Genomic DNA, 22,240 nt, shown 5'->3' with positions numbered 1-22,240 from the left:
ACTGCATGGTAGGTAATGCTCTGTATTATAGGTGAGGCAATAGCTCATATCAACTGAGGATTGAAAATGTCTGACATCTAATCAATTTCCTTATTAAATGGTAGTATAGAAATAGTAATATGACCTTGAAAGACTTACATAAAGTTTGACCAAGCAAAGTCCAAAATCAATATACAAAGTAAGTCGGAATACTAAAATCAAAATAGCTTGAAAAGAGGTGTGGCGGGTGGATAAGTGGAAAACTTAATTTTAATAAGTTAAACTGGTTCGTATATTACTTTGTTTTCGATCTCATTTCATGGATGGACTTAACCTAAGATAGCTCCAAAGGACTGTTATGTTAATTTAACGTTGTTTTGTGTTTCTAACCGGCAATTATAAACTACTTCATGTTACATCATTACACTGTATGAGTTTCAGTTATATATTTGTGCTCCTCTAACAGTTTATAATGTCACAATATAATCACATAGTTAAATAGGATATGCATTCGTAGCTGATCAGTTAATTTTCCCCACTGTGTTTTGTTTGGATTTAAGACAAGAAAACTATTCGTTTCTTGTTTCTGAAGTACTTTAATTAATAGTTTATGAGAGTATATTGAGGGTTTTTGAAATAAACTTTCAAGGGAGTTTCAGCATACTAATATATACATTCACCGTGTGTTAAGTGTAGAATATGTGGTAAATCAATCCGAATTCTATAAATGGGATTCCCTGTTTTATAGCTTAGCATTAGATAATATTATCAAAGAAATTGTAAAACAAGGCACAGCATCACTATAATGAGTGAATGAAAGACAACCAATTGAGAACTGGGTTGATTTCTTTATTAGAGATGGTAATTTTATACATTTTTTTTTCTGAATACGGACAAATTTACTCGTCATATTCAAATACATGTTATTTCGTAATTTAAGAAACTGCAATTGTAGCCTTTAAATTGATACAGAGCCATGACCTATACATTGTTGAATTCATACTAATGAATGTTGCTATAACATAATTTTTTGATATCGGAAAATAGTAGTTTTTAGCTCATCTGATTTTTTGAGAAAAAAAATGAGTTATTGTTACACTTGATCGGCGTCGGCGTCGGTGTCGTTCGCGTTGCCTGGTTAAGTTTTATGTTTAGGTCAGCTTTTCTCCTAAACTATCAAAGGTATTGCTTTGAAACTTGGAACACTTGTTCACCATCAATTGCTGACCCTGTACAGCAAGAAACATAACTCCATCCTGCTTTTTGCAAGAATTATGGCCCTTTTGGACTTAGAAAATATCAGATTTCTTGGTTAAGTTTTATGTTTAGGTCAACTTTTCTCCTTAACTATCAAAGCTATTGCTTTGAAACTTGCAACACTTGTTCACCATCATAAGCTGACCCTGTACATCAAGAAACATAACTCCATCATTCTTTTTTCAAGAATTATAATCTCTTTTGGACTTATAAAATCAGATTTCTTGGTTAAGTTTTATGTTTAGGTCAGCTTTTCTCATAAACTATCAAAGCTATTGCTTTAAAACTTGCAACACCTGTTCACCATCATAAGCTGACCATGTACAGCAAGAAACATAACTCTGTCCTTCCTTTTTGCAAGAATTATGGCCCCTTTTGGACTTAGAAAATATCAGATTTATTGGTTAAGTTTTATGTATAGGTCAGCTTTTCTCCTAAACTATTCAAGCTATTGCTTTGAAACTTGCAACAGTTGTTCACCATCATAAGCTGACTATGTACATCAAGAGACATAACTCCATCCTGCTTTTTGCAAGAATTATGGCCCTTTTTGGACTTAGAAAATCATCGGTAGGACAATTTTTCTATTATACAAAAAAATCAGATGAGCGTCAGCACCCGCAAGGCGGTGCTCTTGTTTCATTAAGCACAATCTGTTGGTTGTTATACAACGCTTTCTTTTTCTCAGAAATGGTAGATGACTCACGTAGTCGTATGGGTTCAGTCGTTGCTTCGAAACACTTGTCACTCACCGCTGCAGGTTCGAATTTCCATTCGGAATGTATAAATCGTTCATATGAAAAAGTTGACCGCCTACGCCTAAACAATGCCATAAATTGCTGTAACGGCTTCATTGACTTGAAAGCCACCACAACAAACAATGCTCTTGGATATTTCTTAATCGCTATATGGTGACTTAACACATTGTTAACTCAATGTTAAGCATGTAGTTTTATCCTTATTTTCATTATTACAATTACGAAAAAAACACCAGAAAACTGAGAAATCGTAACTTTGTCGTTATCATAAAGGTTACGGTGAACTTATTTATGCTTACTATTAATACAAACAACAGTAAGAATGAGATCAGCCTCTTTCTTGAGAAACGTCTAGAAGTCGGAAGCAAAATTGCTGCCACACATGACTGGTGAAGTGTGTGTGTTTGTTAAGAATAACCATGTGTTTCATTCATGAATTTTAAATAATCCTTATCAGCAGATACGAGTTCTTTTATCTCACAGTTATGACATGCCATACCCAAAATATCTCAAAATACCTACTGTAAATTACATGGAGAATAAATAGCACGTGTTTGTTTAGAGCCAAATATATCTCTATACAAACAACGTTTACATGATTGCATTTCAGATCTTCTGTATGAACTAGTTCATTGAAGCTTTCAGATTATTATTTTATGATATATAAAAATATCTCAAAATGCCGATTAGAGAATAAAACCTCTAAATTACAGTCAATCTGAAACGTTGCATCTTTCAAAAATTTAAAACATTCTGCAGTTATCTTTTATGTTCTTTATGCATATCACATCATACAGGAAGCAGTTAACACCGGGAGATAACATGATCTGAGTTATACAGACACTTTATGTGTATCAGATTTTCACAGATAACACTGCTTCTGTTTTACTTTATAAAAAGGATTTACGAGGTTTGATTATATTCATTATTTTATTCGAAAAACTCTTGAAGTTATAAAAAAGGACTGAGGCATCTGTTATTGAAATTAATTGCTTCATTTAGCATTAAGATAAGAAAATAAATCAAACTATTAGAGCTACTTTTTGAGAGAGAAAAAATGCAAGCATGTTAAAGACTTATTCGCAAGATTTATGCATCTGTATACGAGTAGTGTTTCAGATGTTATGGTATCTGGTCCAAAAATTCATAGTATTGAAAACATTGTCATTGTTTTTCATTTCATACCTCCAAAGTATTCCCCTTTTTATCAGATCTTAATGCATTTTCTTTGTCAGATTTAGGCATACCCAACATACAGTGGTAAACAGCAGATCCTACTGATTGCCTCAAGCCAACACGTCAACCAGATAAATAGTAGTCTAGAATGGTGTCAGGTCTATTGACCAAGGTGTAGGACAACACGGGCCTTCAACCCCTTCAATAAATCATTAATAGCAGCTATTTACGGGAAAAGACGTTGTTTTGCAACGGGGACATGCAGTTAATGCCTCGAAATGGTCGGAGCTAAGAATAGCATTATTAAATTTGTTTTAGCTCGTGATTCCTTTAAAAAATTCCACTTACAGCTTTGGGCACAGCTTTTTGAAGAACCGAAAAATATCGCATAAATTACTTTCTTCTGGTGATCTTTGTCTACGGCAAACATTTGTTGCCCAGCATTTGGTGTTTACTTTCCAAGCTGGCTAAAAAGTTGAAACAACCTTAAATGTCAATAACTAGATTGTTTTTGTCAAATTTAGGATATATTTTCAATATTTTTCACCGAACGCGCTTTTGTTTGTCCTTCAATAAATTATTGATCAATCTTGTAAACTTTATATCCCAATGTTTAGGACAAAATGACGGTCTGTCTGTGAAAAGATTTAAAGACATGGCCTCGTGCCCATAAGCTCAGTTTTATGAATTTGAAGCCTATTTAATGTACATGACTGTCAAATTCTATACAAGGGCGATAATCTAGAACTGATTTAAAAAGGATTGCACGTTGATTATCAGTTACCAGAAGCTCAGAATTTCTGGAAATACGGATTCTTAAGCTTTGTTTCTGTCTATTGTTCAAGTTCATACAACGTTATTAATCAGAATAAAGAGAACCATTTGTTAGAATTAACTGTTGTTAACAAGCATTCTCTTTAGATTAGTCTGTCTGTTCCTTGGAACATTGCCATTAGCTACTTTGCATCTGTGTGCATAGTTGCACAATTTCTAGAACTTAAGTATGTAGTGCATGTTTGAAACTAGAAGTAATGACTGAACACCCAACATAAGTTAGAATAAGGAAATATTGTTGTTTTAAACAATTCTTTAGAGTGTTATAACATGAGTTTGTATATGGAGGGCTTTCTCTAAGATTTTCTCAAAACTAGGCACACTTCCACAATTTTCATATAGTTTGAAAGGGCATAGAAAAAATGTTTACATCTGTTAGAATTTAAATCAAGATAAGACATCTGTTAGAATTTAAATCAAGATATACGCCAAAGATTTTTCATGCTGCAAAATGTCAAAAGGTTTTGACTTTCTCATAGCTCCTCATTCAGAAATCTTTTCAAATCGACAAGCAAAAACAAGACAGTATGATCGTCTTCGAGTAGAAACAAATTTAACAATACAGAAATAAAACCACTTAATTTTCTTCTCCGTTTCCATGACAAAATGAAATATAACATTAATACGTTCGTGAACTTTAAAGAGATAAGATATATATCTAATGATTGACAGGCACTAAATTGAATATTTACAAAAGATATTTAGAACGTCTGTAAATAAGATAGGTTGCCATAATAAAAACAAAAAAACTGGGCATGATTTATTTCTTTGTTCATAATTATAACTACTAGATATCTTTTTCGGAGGCGTTATGTAATTATGTCTCGGAAAGCTTTATGTAACCATCTGATAATTTTGTGGCCATACCTTATTCGTTTTCTTATGCTATCAAATACTGTTATATTGTTGCTTAAGTGGTATTTTAGCTCTGACATAGTTGATATGATAACAAAGACATTTTGTTTTGTTTTTGCTTTGAAACTTCTCAGTGCAGAGAAACCCTTTCTCTAACGAAAATATGTCTTGTGTGTTGATGAAAAGTAATTTTATTATACTCCTGAGGTGATGTTCAATTAACAGTCATCCATGGGTTTACCGGTGATCTGAATAGAGCAAAATGATTCTAAAACATATTATTTGGTTGGATAAATATCATATACTTAACATGCAAATGTCATTATAGAGAACTTTGTTCATCATTTCTACGCCGTTCATACAGATATTTAGCTAAACAAAAATAACATGTCAATTGTAAAAAACTTATTTGTAACAGATTGCACACATATAAGACCTTGCTCAGAAGCTTTATTTCTAACTTCAACAATACCATAACAGGATAATATCAATAACGTGTTTCATGCGACTGACACAGGATATTGTCGATTCAGTTAGATGTTTGCTCAGCATCCTCCATTTACTAAGTGGCTAACCGCACCATAAGTGAAGTTGCCAGTGGTTGAGGTTGATACAGTGTTGTAGACATTTTGTTCTCTTCTCTGGCAAGAGCTTACTGAAATATTTGCCAAATCACTGTTACAATAATGTGTATACATTAGCATTAATACTTACACCAAACAGATCCGTAACTACAATTACACCAATTAAGAAATCATAGAAATACCTGAAAATGTGTCGGAAACATCCACTACTCTGCTAACCTGAATATTCCAATCCTCACTGCACAGTTTTTGTCATTTTCGACAGTTTTTTTTTCTCGAATAAAATGCTAACTCTCCAGCAGTTTCACTATTACACTAAATGCATAATAAAGACAACTTAGCATATCTGAGTATATCTCGGTTATCAGAGAATACATACGTACCTGGAAAAATATGAGGAAGGAGAATTCCAGAGATTTGGGTTGCAGGCCACGTGATCATAATATAAACTTTTATCTTAGATTTTCAGGCGTTTGGTGTGTATATGTTCGACATAGAACAGATGTTGAAGATGAATATGTTATATTTATATCTGGTAAATTATTATGTATTGATTTTATCCTGTGCTAGATGGTGATGATGATAAAGTGTGGGTGGAGTAACTTCCGGTAATGCGAGGGATATTCTGTATGCCCTATGGACACTGTTTATTACATTTCTGACGTACTTGTATAATATGTTTTAGTAAATCAAACGAGAAGAAAGGTCAAGACTCTCTACGGATAAAATATTGTACAAATTATATTGATCAAATCATATAGCAGTAATCTTGATATAAATCAGTTCACATAAATCTCGTATATTCTCACGTGATGTTCTAAAATGGTGGTGTTAATAATTTTATCCATTATTTACAATCATTCTTGTACGCTTGTTCTTTAGAATCTAGTAAGTAAGTCGACTTGAGTTTTGACAGTCATTCATATCCTGTAGTATTATAAATTGAATTGGGGTACTGTATCATAACATCACCTAATTAATTTTATATCTGTACGAATTATTCTGTAATTGATACATCAACAAGAGTCACAAAATATGAAGCTAAACAAATCATACAGTGATCTTCAGATAAGCAGAAGAAAATTTTATACAACTGTCAGAGGTAATTGCTTAAGCGGAAATATTACTATATCCAGTATTCATATTTTTAAACCGTCTTCTTACCTTTTATCGTAAAGGTCGAAAGTATAAATATTTTAGAAGTAAAAATATTATTACATTACATATTACAAGGCCTTATCAAAAACATGTAAAAGTTCAAACTCGTATATAAATAAATTAAAATTATGTTCAGTATATCATTACTTTTTCAAACAAGAAAAAAATATATAGAGGATAATCATGCAAACATAAATTTAGAATTGTTTCAATTATATCTAATACCAAATTACTAAAGCAATAGATGACAGACCTATGAAGAATGTTACGTTTTTCAATAATTTCAGTTTAGAAACCTGACAAAACCTTTCAAACAACACATCTTCCTACAGATATTACATATATTTCTTATTTGTTGGTGTTTAATGTCTGGTAAAACGTTCAGTCTCTATAGCACATTTTTCCCATTTAGGGCAATATAAAATGTTAAAAACAGACAGCTTTGTCTTCAGTGTAAAAAAAAACAAGACAACGTTTTAATATGAAATTAATGTCAAACTTTTCATGACCAAAAAAAAAAACAATCATAAGAGGGTCATTATTGGCCACATTGTTTCTGACTTAGTTTAAGTGATTCATATAAAGATGTCATTTAAAAATATTTCTGTCTCTGTCAGCCTGAAACGCAGTCAAGCGAACTTTTTTAATAAATCCGTTTTGTGTATTCTGACCAGTAGTTTCAGTGAAAATGTTCACGGTGGGCGAAACACACCATACTATCCACCTAGCCTAACAGCTCAACCTGAAACTGAACAAATTGTTTTCAAAGGGCATTTTCATTTCGTAAAGGCAAGTATGAAAATGACCCAAAAATTGCAAAATTCAATAACAATTAAAGAATTCCTCCTCTCCTTTATTAACATATAATGAGATATAACTCATTGGTTTTTCTACTATTTCGAAAAAAACGCAAAAATGGATTTAGTCACGGAATCAAACAGAAGAACAATGTATCATACCACAGGAACCGCTCCTAGCGTAGGTTTACAAGCAGCCAATTTTTGCTTTTGAGGTCGATCTGAGTACACACCAGGTAAATTCTGCAGAACTATAGAGCTTTTAATTGATTTGAACACTATCGATGCCAGTTAAGTGGAATTCCAGACAGTCTAATGTGGGCTAAACAATTCCGGAGTAAAGTATACTTTGACTTTTGTAGTAAAACATTGAAAATAGAAACCATTACGTGTGTATTCATGTAATCTGGCTATAAATATTCTGACTTTATCCTTCTTGGTACTGATTTTTTGAGACAAAGAAAAGAAGACAAAATCATATAAAAACTTGTAGTATCAGGAGCAATATCCTATGAACCAAACGTACGGTCTAAACACAGACTCGTGCTCATGGCTAATAATACTGTTTCCAATAAATCGCCTGGTCAAGCAACATTGTTAGCTGTTTTGCTCCATAACTCCTATTCACAGAATATTTGGAAACAAACTGAAAATGGTGCCGTCTGCATAACACATCACAGTTTTAATTCATGTCAGTGTTAAAATATTTTACACAAAAGTGACAGTGTTTAGGGAACTTCTCTTTTTACCGCAAAAGCACATCTTTGCCCTTTACTTTCGCAATAGACAAACTAGGTTTTATTATTACAATAATGTGGTTAAATTGGAATGTATGGCATTTGGGAATAACAGAAATAATTCAATTAAACTTCTGTTTAATTCAAATTCAAATTCAGCGCATGACGGAATCTCATGTCTGATGAAATAGTGGTATTTAACCGCACAAGTAGATTGGAATTTTCCAGTGAGAGCTACAAATGAATTACTGGGTGCCTTTCCAAATTGTTCGTCATTGCTGTCAGTAAAAGTTCCTTCGGAAACAAACACTTCCTCATTCACTATATTCTATCGTCGTTTAATATATACATGGTATCTCTGTTCCAATTTACAAGTAAAAAGATTGTTGGTTATTAATTATTTTAAGTGAAAAATATTTTAAGTTAAAACTGTCTTTAAAGACCGGGATTTTTAGCCTTCTATCAAAGGCATTGTCTATTTTCATACAAATTTCCTCTAAATGCGGGTCGGAAATGAAACTGAAGAGAAGAAGAAAATGCGTACAAAACATTATAAATACCTATTCCGACCAACTTCCATTTTATGGAGACAAAAAGAATAGACAGTTTATGACCTGTTTCTTAATTCAGTTAAACCTCGCTTTAAGATAATCCCTATACTGAGACCAGCCCTCTATTATGACCAGAATGTTTTACCTCGTGTAAAGTGACTAAGGAAGCAGTCATTACCTACTTTTTCAATGGTATGAAGGTGTGATGCTGTTATGCTACTGACTTACATTCCATGACATACAACGAATCATGTAAATAAAGGTGAACAGCTTGGCATTGAACTAAATTTCCACGCAGTGATATTTTCGTGTTCTGTCGAAAGTATTTTTCTGTTGATTATATATTTTGAAACCGTACCGGGAGCACAGCACCGGTTAACAGCAGCATTTTAGGAACGTTATAGTTTTGTACTGTTTCTACTTATCATTGCCCTATTTTTACTTATCACTGCTGGTACTGATGTAATTCTGCACTACTATAACTTCACATTGGTGGAAGAATTTTATAAATGGGAGTAAATAAAAATATAACTTGACTTAATAATTCAATGTTAAGGGTTTCCGAAAAAATCTTGAATTAGATTTAGATATACATGTATTTCGTTAAAACGCAATAAACTCTTACTTGAAAATTTAAACGATGGTTCAATGTGAATTCATGTCAGCATGCCATTTAGTGTCCGCCCATTGCCGTGATTTCGAATGTTAATTATTACATAATGGCAGGTTAATGAGGTATAGTCTATTGTCAAATCACTATCTCCGAAATATATCGGATGTTAAAAAGTTTTCAAAAGATCCATTCATTGACAAAAATCAAATTGCTGGTAACCACTTTAAAGTCAAAACATGCAGAAGGGTAAAAATGTATAGAAGTCTCAAATGGACTCAGTGTTATTACATTTTCTAGTCCTTTGGAATCATGGAATCATACATTAGAATTCGATTTCAACTGTGCTAGAGGTCGTCAGAGACAACTCGGTCAAACCGGGTCTACTATATAAATTTTCTTGGTTGCACTATACGCTTCCAAAAGATTATCTTGTAGGTTGTAAGATGTTTATATTTTAAGAAAGAATTTAGCAATTTTCCACTATTTTACTATTTGGAAAAAAGCTGTTATGGATTTAGTCACGGAACGGAATTAAACAGATGAACAATGGTTTATACCACTTGTACCGCTCCTAGCGTAAGAATACAAGCTGCAAAATCGTGTTTGTGATGACAGTCACACTACAAACCAGCTAAATTCTGTAGAACAATAAAGCTTTTAACTGATTTGAACTTGAACACTGGTGATGCCAGTTAAGTGGAATTCCAGACTGTCTAATGTGGGCTAAAACAATTCCAGACTAAAGTGTACCTTGACTTTTTTACAGTAAAACTTTGAAATTAGAAACCATTGCGTAGGTGTTCTTGGCTGTTTTTAGACAGTTATAGGGTAATAAAGTGAGATGCAAAATAGTTGGCTTGAAGCTTCCATTCACAGAATACGTAACATATACTCGCATCAGACTGGAAATTATGCAGTCTGCTAAGTATACCCTAGTTTCATTATATGCAAGTCTTATTGCAGCAAAGAGATTGTCTTAGGGGTCCATATCCTGCTCACAAAGTCAAATCTTTGTCTTTTTCCTTCATTTCTGATGAAACATGATAGGTTTTTAAGTAATCAAACAGTTTGTATTTCATTAAAGTTCCATAAACTTATTCAAAAACCTATATTTCGGTAAAAGACATTCTATGTAATGTATGCACATCATGGAGAAACATGCAATTCGAAGAATATTATTTGTGTCTGGTTAAAGTCGAAGCTACTACATGTCATATCACTCTAACGTTAACTTAATAACCGGGAGCAAGCTAATAATTTCGCACAACTGATAAGTAACATAAGTAACCTAGAAGAATGTCATTGAAGGAAGGCGTTTTCTATTATCAAAATAAATAAGGAAGACTGAAAAGGGGGCGGATTACATTTTTGCTTATTTAAATGGTAAGTGAGACAAGTTATATAAATTCGAATTGAAATTATTCGCATATCTTAAAGTGATTCCGAATATGTTCCGACAGGAAGTTTCAATCTGTAAAAATATAAATAGTCCGTAATCAGATAATGCTCACATTGTTATCTGACCCGAAAAATCTTTTGCACTAACTCTATATACTTATGTGTTCGTACTTGAAAAGTTCGTAGTTTTAGGTGTAACGCATTTTTCTCAGTTTACATTACTCAGCAAAAGAGTCTAACATTTATTTTCAAGAATAAACCTGTGTGTTCCATTTCTGTTGTTTCTATCATATGGGAAACACAACAATCTGTTTATGATGATGTTGCGCGTAATTTCCAGTATGACACTGACTTACATTCCCTGACATGCAATGAATCATGTAAAAACTTAACGACTTGGCATTCAACTAATTTTCCTCCCAGTGTTTATACTGAGTTCTTTCAAACTAAATTTACCTACTTGTTCATCTGGAAATATTTGGAAACATAAACGAAAGTATGTAAGAAAACAACAAAAGCTTATGTTAACATCGCTACCGTGGAGCAAGGTGGAAAAGATATTTTTCTATCCGTTCATCTTCCCGTCTCTCCTCTCTAATTCATTAAACCATCAAGTGATTACAAATAACTTGGAAAAAATGTTAAACTTCCGAGAATAATATTTTGATAACGATTTTATGCATAGAAATTGTTTATTATGAAATTATGATTTACAATCAGTAGGAGGCAATATCCGCATCCAAAGAAGTATAAAATACACAGAATGGCAACTGGCTGTAATCTCGCGTGAGCTCGTGTTAGAGCGTGATTCGGCGTTATCTTACTAAAAACAAACATCGGCGAGAATGGAGTTACAATTTGTACCTTTAAAACTACATTTAAAATACATATTAGGTTCTAAAACAAAATTAGTTAAATTTGAAATGGTCTTAAGACACGAAGTACACGTTTTTATTTTTATAGCTCTTTGCCGCATCAAACTTAAAACAGTTTTGTCGTTCGGTTTGAGGTCACTTGGTACATCAGACTGACAATAATAAGGCGTGTGGATCTTTTATCTTAAAATTTGAAAAATCCGATTTTCTATCTTTTCCTCATGGCCTTAATATTATTTTTTATAGAGAAAATAAAAATGCCAAGGTCAAATTTGTGAACATGCAGTAAATATATCTCGCTTTGCCTATCCAGAAATTACCAAAACAGAATGGAAATAAATGAATTCCGAAACTATTTGCCGTTTTAAAACTTGCCTATTGGTTCATATGGTTGGAATTTCCAAATATCTATAAAAGAAATGTAAAAACTGAAACTTTATTGAAATCGAACGAAATTCTAAGCTTTTTAAATAGTTACATGTTAACAGGGTAAGTACGATGATTATATATAAAGACAATAAAATCAGTTTTTCTAGTAGGGATGCAACTATTTATCGTTTTGTTCCTTAAACAAATCTCTAATTATACGAAAAGTAAAAAATATCATAAAATATTACTTAAATGTGACTGACCATCTTTAAAGAATACAAATTTCTAGCTATCATGAGCATAACATGCTTTCCTTTATTAAATAAAATATCTTCTGTGTTTCAGAAGTTAAATTCATATCGTTTTGTTCGGATCGTATTCAGTTATAACTAGCTCTATATAAAAGTTGCAATGGCGACTGATATACTGCTTAAGTTGAACTTCTAAATATAGTTTGCAATTTAATTGCTCTTAATACGCTTGTTGTAAGACAATGTCTAGCTTAGTTGTAATGCTATCAGTTATGCTGGAAAATGCTAAAAATTCCCAGAACTCTTGGCGGAGAACAAAAGCATATTTTTGCATATGATTCTATGTACTAATAATGTTTATAGTTCCGCAGACTTATTACTATGTACCTGCAGTCGTTATCAATTTAGACTTACGTATTCATTGCCAGATACTTTACAAGAATTGATCTTACTGTCGAGATCAACTGTTTGGAAAAGATGAGGTATTCTGTTTATTGTCATTTGTGACAGCTTTGTCTCTGCTTCGAAACAAACTTAAATTAACAAAGGAAACGGAGAAGAGAAGCGGAAATGAAACTGTTTTCGCTCTCAATAAAACTGCCTTTTTTTAATTAATTTCGAAGTAGATAGATATAACTAATTTGTCTTTAACTGTTTTAAAGGATATCGTCATTCAAGCTTTCTATTTAACCGAATCATGAAATGCTCGTTTTTCGAGGTTCAGTATAATTTCTCTTAACAACGCTTACAATGCGTCGTCTTATTTCCACAATGCCGTAAGTCTATTTTTTGCAAAACTGAGATTTTAGTGTCATTAGGTATGTCTCTTTGACCTCTGTATGATGATGAATCTGTGGCCTTGTAGAAATAACATAAACAGGCTAAAGTTTAGTTCAACAAGGCTGTAAGTAGTGTAAAGTGATTAAAAGTCCTTAAACATCGTTTCCCAAAACTATCAAAAAAGCTAGTTACGGCATTGTGGAAAAAAGGTGATGAATGACCATACACCTCTATACAAGGACAGACAATTTCCTCTCCCTTTAGATAGAGTTCCTAGTACATTAATCAATCTAGAAAAACAATGTCTTTGCAAAGGTGTTTGCTCTAAAGAGGTTGTCTTGTTTATTGTATGTTTGATGTACATTTACTTGGTTTCTCCGGATACTGGTAGTCATTCGGTATAGTTGCACTTTTTTGTCACACAAGCAAGATCAACAAACTAAAATTCCACGTTTTTTGTACTCACTGACTGAAACATTTAATGGTTATAGCTATCATTTTATTAAGAATGTACAATATAGCAAGAATATCTGAATGTATAACCACCCATTTTTATGTGAAAACAAAATGCAGGTAAAAAGGTATTGAAGTTTATTTCCGATATAATGGAATGTATACATCTTAAGTAACAGTAAAACAGAATTATTTCAAACTTGACATTGAATTAATTATCTATCTGATTAAGTACCTGTAGACCTAGGTACTTGAACAACCCTGCTGGCCTTAATAAACCTTCAAGACCATGATTGTTTCTAGAGCTGTGCTAGTACTACTTCAGATTCTTTTTTGAAATATGCTTCACTTTTAATAACATTATAACATTTCAAGACCGCGTTTTTTTCTAATAAGTAGAGAAAAGATAGATATACCAGTTACAATACCTGACAGAAGAGAGATTATGGAAATCAATTTCAAGATAAGATAATTTACGTCAGTCGACGTGCGCTATTGCAATCACAGCAGGACTTATTATGTTGAATAAAAAGGTTCACTCAATTATTTTATAGAAAATATCTAGTATAAGATCTATCAATAGTTTCCATGGGAGAAAACCCGCCAGGTGGTACCGATTTCTGGAAATATTTCGACCGGAACTTGACAGAAAACGGCAATTACCACATTCCTAAACAAAATGAGCCGTGCCATGGGAAAACCAACATAGTGGGTATGCGACCAGCATTGATCCAGACCAGCCTGCGCATCTGCGCAGTCTGGTCAGGCTCCATGCTGTTCGCTAATAGTTTCTCCAATTCCAATAGGCTTTAAAAGCGAACAGCATGGAGCCTGACCAGACTGCGCGGATGCGCAGGCTGGTCTGGATCCATGCTGGTCGCATACCCACTATGTTGGTTTTCTCATGGCACGGCTCAAATATGTTTCGGTATATCTACACACGTTGCATGAAGGGTTAGGATCAACCAAATGGTTATAATCATAGGTTATGTTTTATGACTGTACTACTGCTAAATACAGCATATAGCAATTCGATCAAATTCGCGAACCATTTAGTTTTGTGTTGGGGACGTGCGAGGTATATTCGACCACGGAAACACGTGAATGGCTGAGACTGGTCACCTGTGTGTAGTGAAATGTTTTTTGTTCGTTTTTGTTTGTTTGTTTGTTTGTTTGTTTGTTTGTTTTGGTAAATTCATAAAACTAAAGCCGATAGAAGGTTTGCAGGTATGGCCCAAAAACACTTTATTATTTTTAGAAAGTTTGACTGGTTCTCTGCAAATATAGGGAAGGCGACTGCGACTGGAAATTACAGTATGAAAATACTAGTTTGTCTTTGACAAAGGTGTCTGGTTTTATGCCTTTAATTTGATTCCGATGATAAAGCGAAACACATTGTTATGAGCTAGACATAGCTTAATTCTGTGATCATTCATCTTAAATGTAAATGTTTACCTGACAGATGAGGCCTAGAAATGCCTAAAAATGGCATGTCATAAACCGCATGGTCGACGAAGACGTATCTTTCTATTTGTTGTCGCTACATTTTAAGAAATTGTGTTGCAGCGGAAGTACAAATGCTGAGAAATATTACAGAATACGTCGTTGCTGTCAAATTTTAATTCATCCTAATAAACCAACTGACGGATGGTCGTCTTCAAAAAAGGCTATCTTAAATGAAATATTTTGTCAGGGCTGAAGTACACTAATATTCTGATAATGTATATAAAAATGTTCATGAATGTCTTGTATATGAACAGGTGTTTGTATTTATACCAGCCTAGAATGGCCTTCCCGCTGGTCAGTGAGTCGATTTATTTTCCGAACACTTGTTTCAAATTACTGTTTACCTAGATAAAAGTAGTTCGGCTGACAAGATAAGATGTATACCTATCTACTGGTATAGATAAGCAGCAACTTGGCAAGATGGAGGGAGATATTCTAGAATAGTTTGATATTGATCTAGATGACCAGACTGCTATCTTAATCACCATGTTCGAGTGAAAACACTTAGACCGTAATATCTGTTCTTATATTAACGGTATTTTAAGAGTTCATTATGCATTTAGGTTATGTCTGAAATATAAACTTAGACATACAATGTCTCAAACAAAAGGCACATAAACTGTTTAAACTTTGCTTAGCATTATGCCGTATTACATGCTGCATTCAACCCAAATTTCATTAATAATTAATAATTAAATATAGTTTTAGCATTTCAGTGTCTAAGTTTCTGACGTAAACTGTTGTTGAGTATGGGTCCTGTTCTCTCTTTTTTATGATTTCATGTAAGCTTTTGCAAAGGTTATTGTACTTATTATTATTATAAATAAACATATATCAATCTTAAATGAAACCTAGCTGATATTTGATATAAATAACATGGACTAAAGACAGGAGTTTTAATGGAGATAAATCCATCTAAAATGTTTGTCACAAACACTCTATATGTTGGTCGAGTATTGCATGGTTATTAAAGCAATGATTAAGAAATCGAAATTCAATATGAAAACTTTTAAGAATAACCTTCTGAAACAAAATATACCTTTCGAATTTTTCATCGGTTAACGAAATTCAATGAAACCCACTAGGTTTTCTTATTTTGGCTTTTCAAAATGCTAGAAATTCCTTCCCTAACTGTAATTAGGAAATCCTTATAATGACATGTAAATTCAAAATGACAATTTCAAATTATTATCATAAAATTGTTAAAAAATCTTAAATGTAGAGAAATCGAATACATTGTAATAAAGAAAAGGTACTGTCAAATCTTATCAATTCTCCTAATAGTTCAAGAGACACTTATGGAATTTATCTATACATTATCATTTGGTAAACAACTCTTAACCATTAACTTGAACCTGGACTGCTTTTGGAATCTCTTTGTTTGTTTTCATAGATGTGAACTGCGGCCAATATCAATTAACTAACATTTACTGTAAATTACTGCATGTTTAAACAAGAATTCAGCGGCCCTCTTTGTTTATTCTTTGTTAGTGGAAGTGATATAAGCTTAGATATATGATATTGCTTATGTTGGGTTCATTAACATCTATATGTTGGTAAATAAAGCCAGCCTTTTTTCTCCGAAAAGCAATATTTTGCTCTGGGCTTTACTGTAATTATATCATAAAGCTGTTTGCAAGTCAGTTCTGATTGCAAAAACAGGAATAGCCTACGCATAGTTAATTAATCTGTTTTTCTGGGGATAGTTATGGCACGCACTCTGGCTGAACTTCTAACACAACGAGCTAATACAAACAATTGGTACAAAAGAATCATTAAATAAACTACTTAACTCATGTACGTAATGTCAGAAACTACGTAGAAAAACAAAGCCATTGACCAGTATTTGTATGGTTTGTGCCAAGAATTGTAAATTGTATTCAAATCACGAAGAGGTTGACGGATACTCAATATGATAGTTCTAATATTTGGCAACACCCTGGACAAAGGCTGAGTCATAAAGCATTGATATACATGCATATTACACTCCCAGTCTCTTATAATTCAAACAATTAATTGCATTGTACTTTTATAGCGGTATGTTTTTGCTAATATGCGTAATAATACGCGTATAATGATCATGATACGTACATATAGAATAAAGCGTTTTATTCCTCCATTTTAAATTCTGACGTTCGCTATATGGAGGCAGAATTCTGTATGTCTAGCTACGTAATTCTACAGATTTTTACAGGTAAAAGATAAATTATGTCATTCTTTCATACGGCCATAAAATAAGGCTCACATTGCTACACATGTGTACATGTATAAGAAGTCAATGAAATGGAATAGTTATTGCAAGTACTTGCATAATATTCGTATTTAAGGAGACCGCAGAAATTGTTTTGGCAAACATGTTCATCAATGCGATTGATAGAGTATGCCTCCAGGTTACCCCAAAAAGTAATCATGTACCTCTGGTTCTGTTACATCGTCTATAATGATTAGCATTATAACATTTATCGCAACTTTGAACATGTCTGAATCAGCAGGCCAGCAGTACTACCGCAGCAAGTAGAGTTAGAACCCCTGTGACAGTCCTGGAGTCCAAGGCGTTCCAGGTTCTTGTATAATAAACACCTGTTATATCACTTGATACTATATTTTTGTATTTTGCATCAAGGGAGCTAAAATAAATATTTCATTCGCAGCAAACTACATGCAAAATATATCTATCACTGTGTATAAATATGTACGACTACCACCATTAACTGCCATGTAAACTAAAACTTCTGCAGTTAGGTAACATTATTACATAAGTACAAAAAATGTTTTGAAAACAATTTTCCATAAAAACTATAAAGTTTTGTAAGATTACTTAAATGATATATACCATGATACTAAGAGTATATTTATTTCTTACTGGAAGACTAGTTAACTTCTTTTGAAATACGTTATTATACATCCTTTTTATTTTGCATTGATATGAAATACATCATACTTACTTTAATTTATACTGACATATAGTTAATCCATCTAAAAAAGACTTTGTTAATCCTTTGGAATTATTTTCTTCTTCGGAATCATCGGAATCATTAGCTTTATCACTTTTGTCAACTTGATTGTCGTTATAGTTTACTTCAACATTAGTTCCAACCGTCTCCCTAATTCCGGACACACTGGACACGCTATATTCCGTCACCGTTTCTTCTCCGGTTTCACTGTCCAACGTCATATTAGCTGTTGTCGTTGTTTTTGTTGACGTGACTTTAGTATGTATTGAACTAACATTCACAATTTCTTTATAGAAAACATGATTTCCATTTGAAATATTTCCATTGCTGCATTTTTCGTATTTTCCAGCAATACTTGTCTTCATCCATTTTGTAGCGGAACCATTCATGGTTAAGTATTTCCGACAGAACTTTGTAACATCGCAATGCAAGGGCACATACCTGAATGACAAAAGATATGGCGGAAACGAGCATAAAAGTCTTGGGAAGGTGAGAAATTAATAGAAACAATTCCACTATGTGCAACAGTACCCTATAGCAAATGGTTACCTGGTGACGAAACTTACCTGTGTTAACTCGCGGTTAAAGAATAAATAATTCTCAGTAGCCTATGCAAGATGTTAAATGTATAAACAGAAATAAAGAATTAAAACTAAAAAGACATCGAACTAATGGGTTTTGAAGTTAATTCTTTAAATGTATATAACATAAATACAAATACAATATTACAATATATTTTGTTGTTGTTGTTGTTATGTTGTTTTTCTGTTTTTTTTTGTTTTTTTTGTGGGGGGGGGGGGGGGGATTTTTTGTTCTTTTTTGGGGGGGGGGGGGGGGTGGGGGTGTGGGTGTTGACTTTTTGGTTGAAATAATCTATTTCGTATGATAACTAACACTTCTACTCTGTCCTCAGTAGTGCACACATTTCACCATCTGAAGAGTGCATAAGAAATATCCCAAATAGTGCTACTTATTTATCGTATAAAGAAATTGATTTGGATTCACAGTCAGAATATCTTTTCCGAATATGTAGCATACTGCATATCAGATTGTAAATACGCTGAGTATTATATATTTAATACGTTTTTTCTTGGCTTACACTTTACTTTAAATTTGAAAATAATTTTAGTATTTACTGACCAAATGATGACTGCAAATTGTTTTATTAACTTATTGAATAACAAACAATTTTACGTTCAAATATATTTAACCGATACCTCCTCTGCTACGGTTGACATCAACGCCACAAGCCGTCCAACAATTACACCGGTTAACCACGGTGGAAATATTCCAGCCAACATTACCTGTACAGGTTGTACTATACTCAAATCTTCCTGCAATACTTGTTCTATTAAGATAACGATCAACTCTAACCACTAAAGTTCGGTGCGGGTCTCGTAAGTAGTTGAAATAATAAAAAGCGATTGTAATCGAATAAAATCAACTGTTTTATCCCCACTTACAGCCCTCTAAAAACAGGTTGCATCGTCTATCAGCACTACGCTTTAAGAGTAAATGCGGCACAGTTGCCTATATGTATACAGGGCAAATTTTCCTACAGGCAGAATTTCTTTAAACTTTGTGTACTGACTGAGAATCAAGTTTAAAACGGAAATACATATAAAAAATCATAGGTACCCAGGCTTGATCTTGAATTATCTGCCCTTGAAAGTAGATTTTTCAATATTTTCCGACTTTCAAGGGCAGATAATTTATGACCAAGGCTGGGTTCCTATGGTTTGTTTTATTTCATATTTCTGTTTTTTATTTGATTCTCTGTCAGTAAAAACAGTTTAAAGAAGACATTCTTTCTGTAAGAATTTTTTGCCTCATGTCAATACAGAGACTGTTGCAAAATGATACCGCAAAGTCCTAGTCTTTCCCATAGACCAAATGTCTTTAAACTTTGTATACTGACTGCAAATGAAGTCTGAAACAGAAACAAAAATTAAAATGCACAGTTCTCTTGCCTTGATCTTGAATTATCTGTCCTTGAAATTTGGATTTTTTAGTATTTTCTGATTTTCAAGGGCAGATAATTCAAGATCAAGCCTGGTTACCTATGATCTTTAATACATATTTCTGTTTTTAAACTTGCTTCTCAGTCAGTACACAAAGTTTAAAGAAATTCTGCCCGTAGGAAAGTTTTTGCCCTGTATACATACAGGCAACTGTGGCATTTCCCTTTAAGAGTTAAATGATGGCAGTTTTTCATTACTGTTTATAGTTTTATTGTCATCTGTCTAATCATTTTCGTGTTGTTGATTTTATTTTTGAAAAGTTCGTCTGTTTTTCAAATGATCAAATAAGTAAATTTGTTTCCATTCTTGCTGTAAATATATCGTATAATTATGCACATAAAACTTTAAGGAAGTGCATAAAGATCAGCTTAGGAACAAAAGATATTGAGTGTATAAATGAATGATCCCGTTGAAACGTCATTTTTTTAGGTAGTGGATCCGTAAAAACGTTCGGTATTTCGACATTCTCCGTTCTTACTGTAACCATTGCCCGTATGAGCTATATTGTTGGTCTATGGATCTCTAAAAGGAAATCGCACTGATAATGTCAATTTTTATTGTTACAAAAATTACAAAATGTAGACTTTGTAACATTAATTTCATGAATCCTGCTCCAGTTTAGTAAAATTCATGTTCTATACGCATATGTTTTATGCGCAAGAGGCTGCACCAAAACATTCAGCACTATAGAAATAATACTATGGACATTGAAGTCCTTGTAAATGATTATTACAAAATAACTTGTGTTACCGGGTATTTTTAGATAATCGTTTGCATGAGTCTGGATAAATGGTAGGTAAATTTTATGTTATGGTGATGTCTGTGTTAATCGGTTCGAAATGTTTCCGCTCTGTTTTTCTTAATGCGTATATATGTTCTGAACTGACTTTTGGTCCGATTCTGTGTAATTAGGATATAAGATTAATCTCTATTTTGATCTTGGCCTGTAAATTTTAGATTGAGGTATGGCCCTTGCACTTGGTATGTTCCCGCATTTTCTTTCGCTTCATACGTGAAGTAAATTAGAAGTTATTGTTGTTTTTCGGAGTCATATAGTCCTTGTGCACAGTACCTGTTCTTGTTCCATGTTTCTTTTTCTTTCCATCCATGCATTTTCAATCCCATTTGATTGTTTTATGATATTTCATAATTTGCTGATGTAATTACTTTACCAGGAAATGTTTCAGACAACAAGCTAAATTCTAAACCAGTTCTTACCTGTCCCATACAAGTATAACTGCAAACTCCTTACATGAATCGGAGGTGGAGAACGAATGATTTCAGACAAACTGTCTTTTATCATTTTTTTTAAATTCTGGACATTTATTCATAGTTGATACAGGTACTGGGTTGATTTATTTTGCATGCAGACTATAGGGCCTACATTCATTTAAAGGTTTGGCGGATTTGTATGCCCTTACACGTAGGTAATATTGCATGTCTAACTTTTACTATGGATTTAAAGTTTTTGTCTTGAAAACAGTTATGTAATGTTTTACTTCTGTGTTACATAAGTGCATGGATAAGTATCCGACATTCAATTAAATTACCTGAAAAACATATGCATTTACGTAATAAGAACGCTGCCAATTTTATTGATTACTATTGCAGGAACGCGGTATAATAAAAAAAGTCTCATTTGACGTATTGCCACTATAAGCAACCTGGTTGTGTGTTAATTACCAGGAATTTTCTGGAATATGTTTTGTGATTAAAGATATTGCAAGACTCTTCTCCCAGTGCTGCAAACTGCAGCTGTTCTGTATATAAACATAGATACTAAACGGTAGTTAACTCGTAACAAAATTGTTTTACAAGTAACGTGCCTAGCTTCCTGTGGTTTTGTCAGAAAGTTTGATCTACGGTGTGCGTGTAGGACCATTGACAAGAGTCTCGAGTAAATTCCGCAAAGACGTGTATATATTCAGTCTTTAATTCGTTAGCGCTCACATATAGTTAAATTTGGATTTGAGAATATGCCAGAAATAAAAACACTGTTGCAGAAACGGCAAAAACTACTTTGAAATCGTCCCAAAACCAGCCTGTTTCACCAGTAATTAATAGCCCGTCTTTATTGAAAGCTTTACCGAAACGGCATTAAAAGAACACTAGTGAACACAAGAGTGAATGGCAAGGAAGCTTAAAAGATTTTTCCAAATGCTGCACTATTCAAATCTATATAATTACGCTGACAACAACATCATTACTTACCAGCACAAGGGTCTAGATGTTGTGTAATCTAAAAGTCAAAGCCATAGTAAAGAATCGTTTGGTTCAAATCAAATACATGCTAATCCCGAGAAGTTTCAGCCAATTTTAATTTACAGCTGAATG

General features: G+C 33.1%; 1 protein-coding gene across 4 annotated transcripts in view; it reads right to left on the bottom strand.

Annotated features, from left to right (window-relative positions):
* The window catches only part of LOC123536661 (myosin light chain kinase 3-like), a 40,854-nt gene extending 22,507 nt beyond the window's left edge, over nucleotides 1–18,347 (bottom strand). The window contains exon 1 of one of the 4 annotated variants that reach the window (XM_045320002.2): nucleotides 17,877–18,347. In XM_045320002.2, coding sequence (XP_045175937.2) covers nucleotides 17,877–18,274 — 398 coding nt within the window. In that variant the 5' untranslated portion in view covers nucleotides 18,275–18,347. The other 3 variants (XM_045320005.2, XM_045320003.2, XM_045320004.2) reach the window with 3 other exon arrangements.
* Between the last annotated feature and the right edge of the window lie 3,893 nt (nucleotides 18,348–22,240).

This window comes from Mercenaria mercenaria, chromosome 17 (assembly GCF_021730395.1).
Source record: "Mercenaria mercenaria strain notata chromosome 17, MADL_Memer_1, whole genome shotgun sequence".
NCBI lineage: Eukaryota > Metazoa > Mollusca > Bivalvia > Venerida > Veneridae > Mercenaria > Mercenaria mercenaria.
Note: the sequence above shows the minus strand (reverse complement) of the source record. Positions and strands in the feature narration are given on the sequence as shown.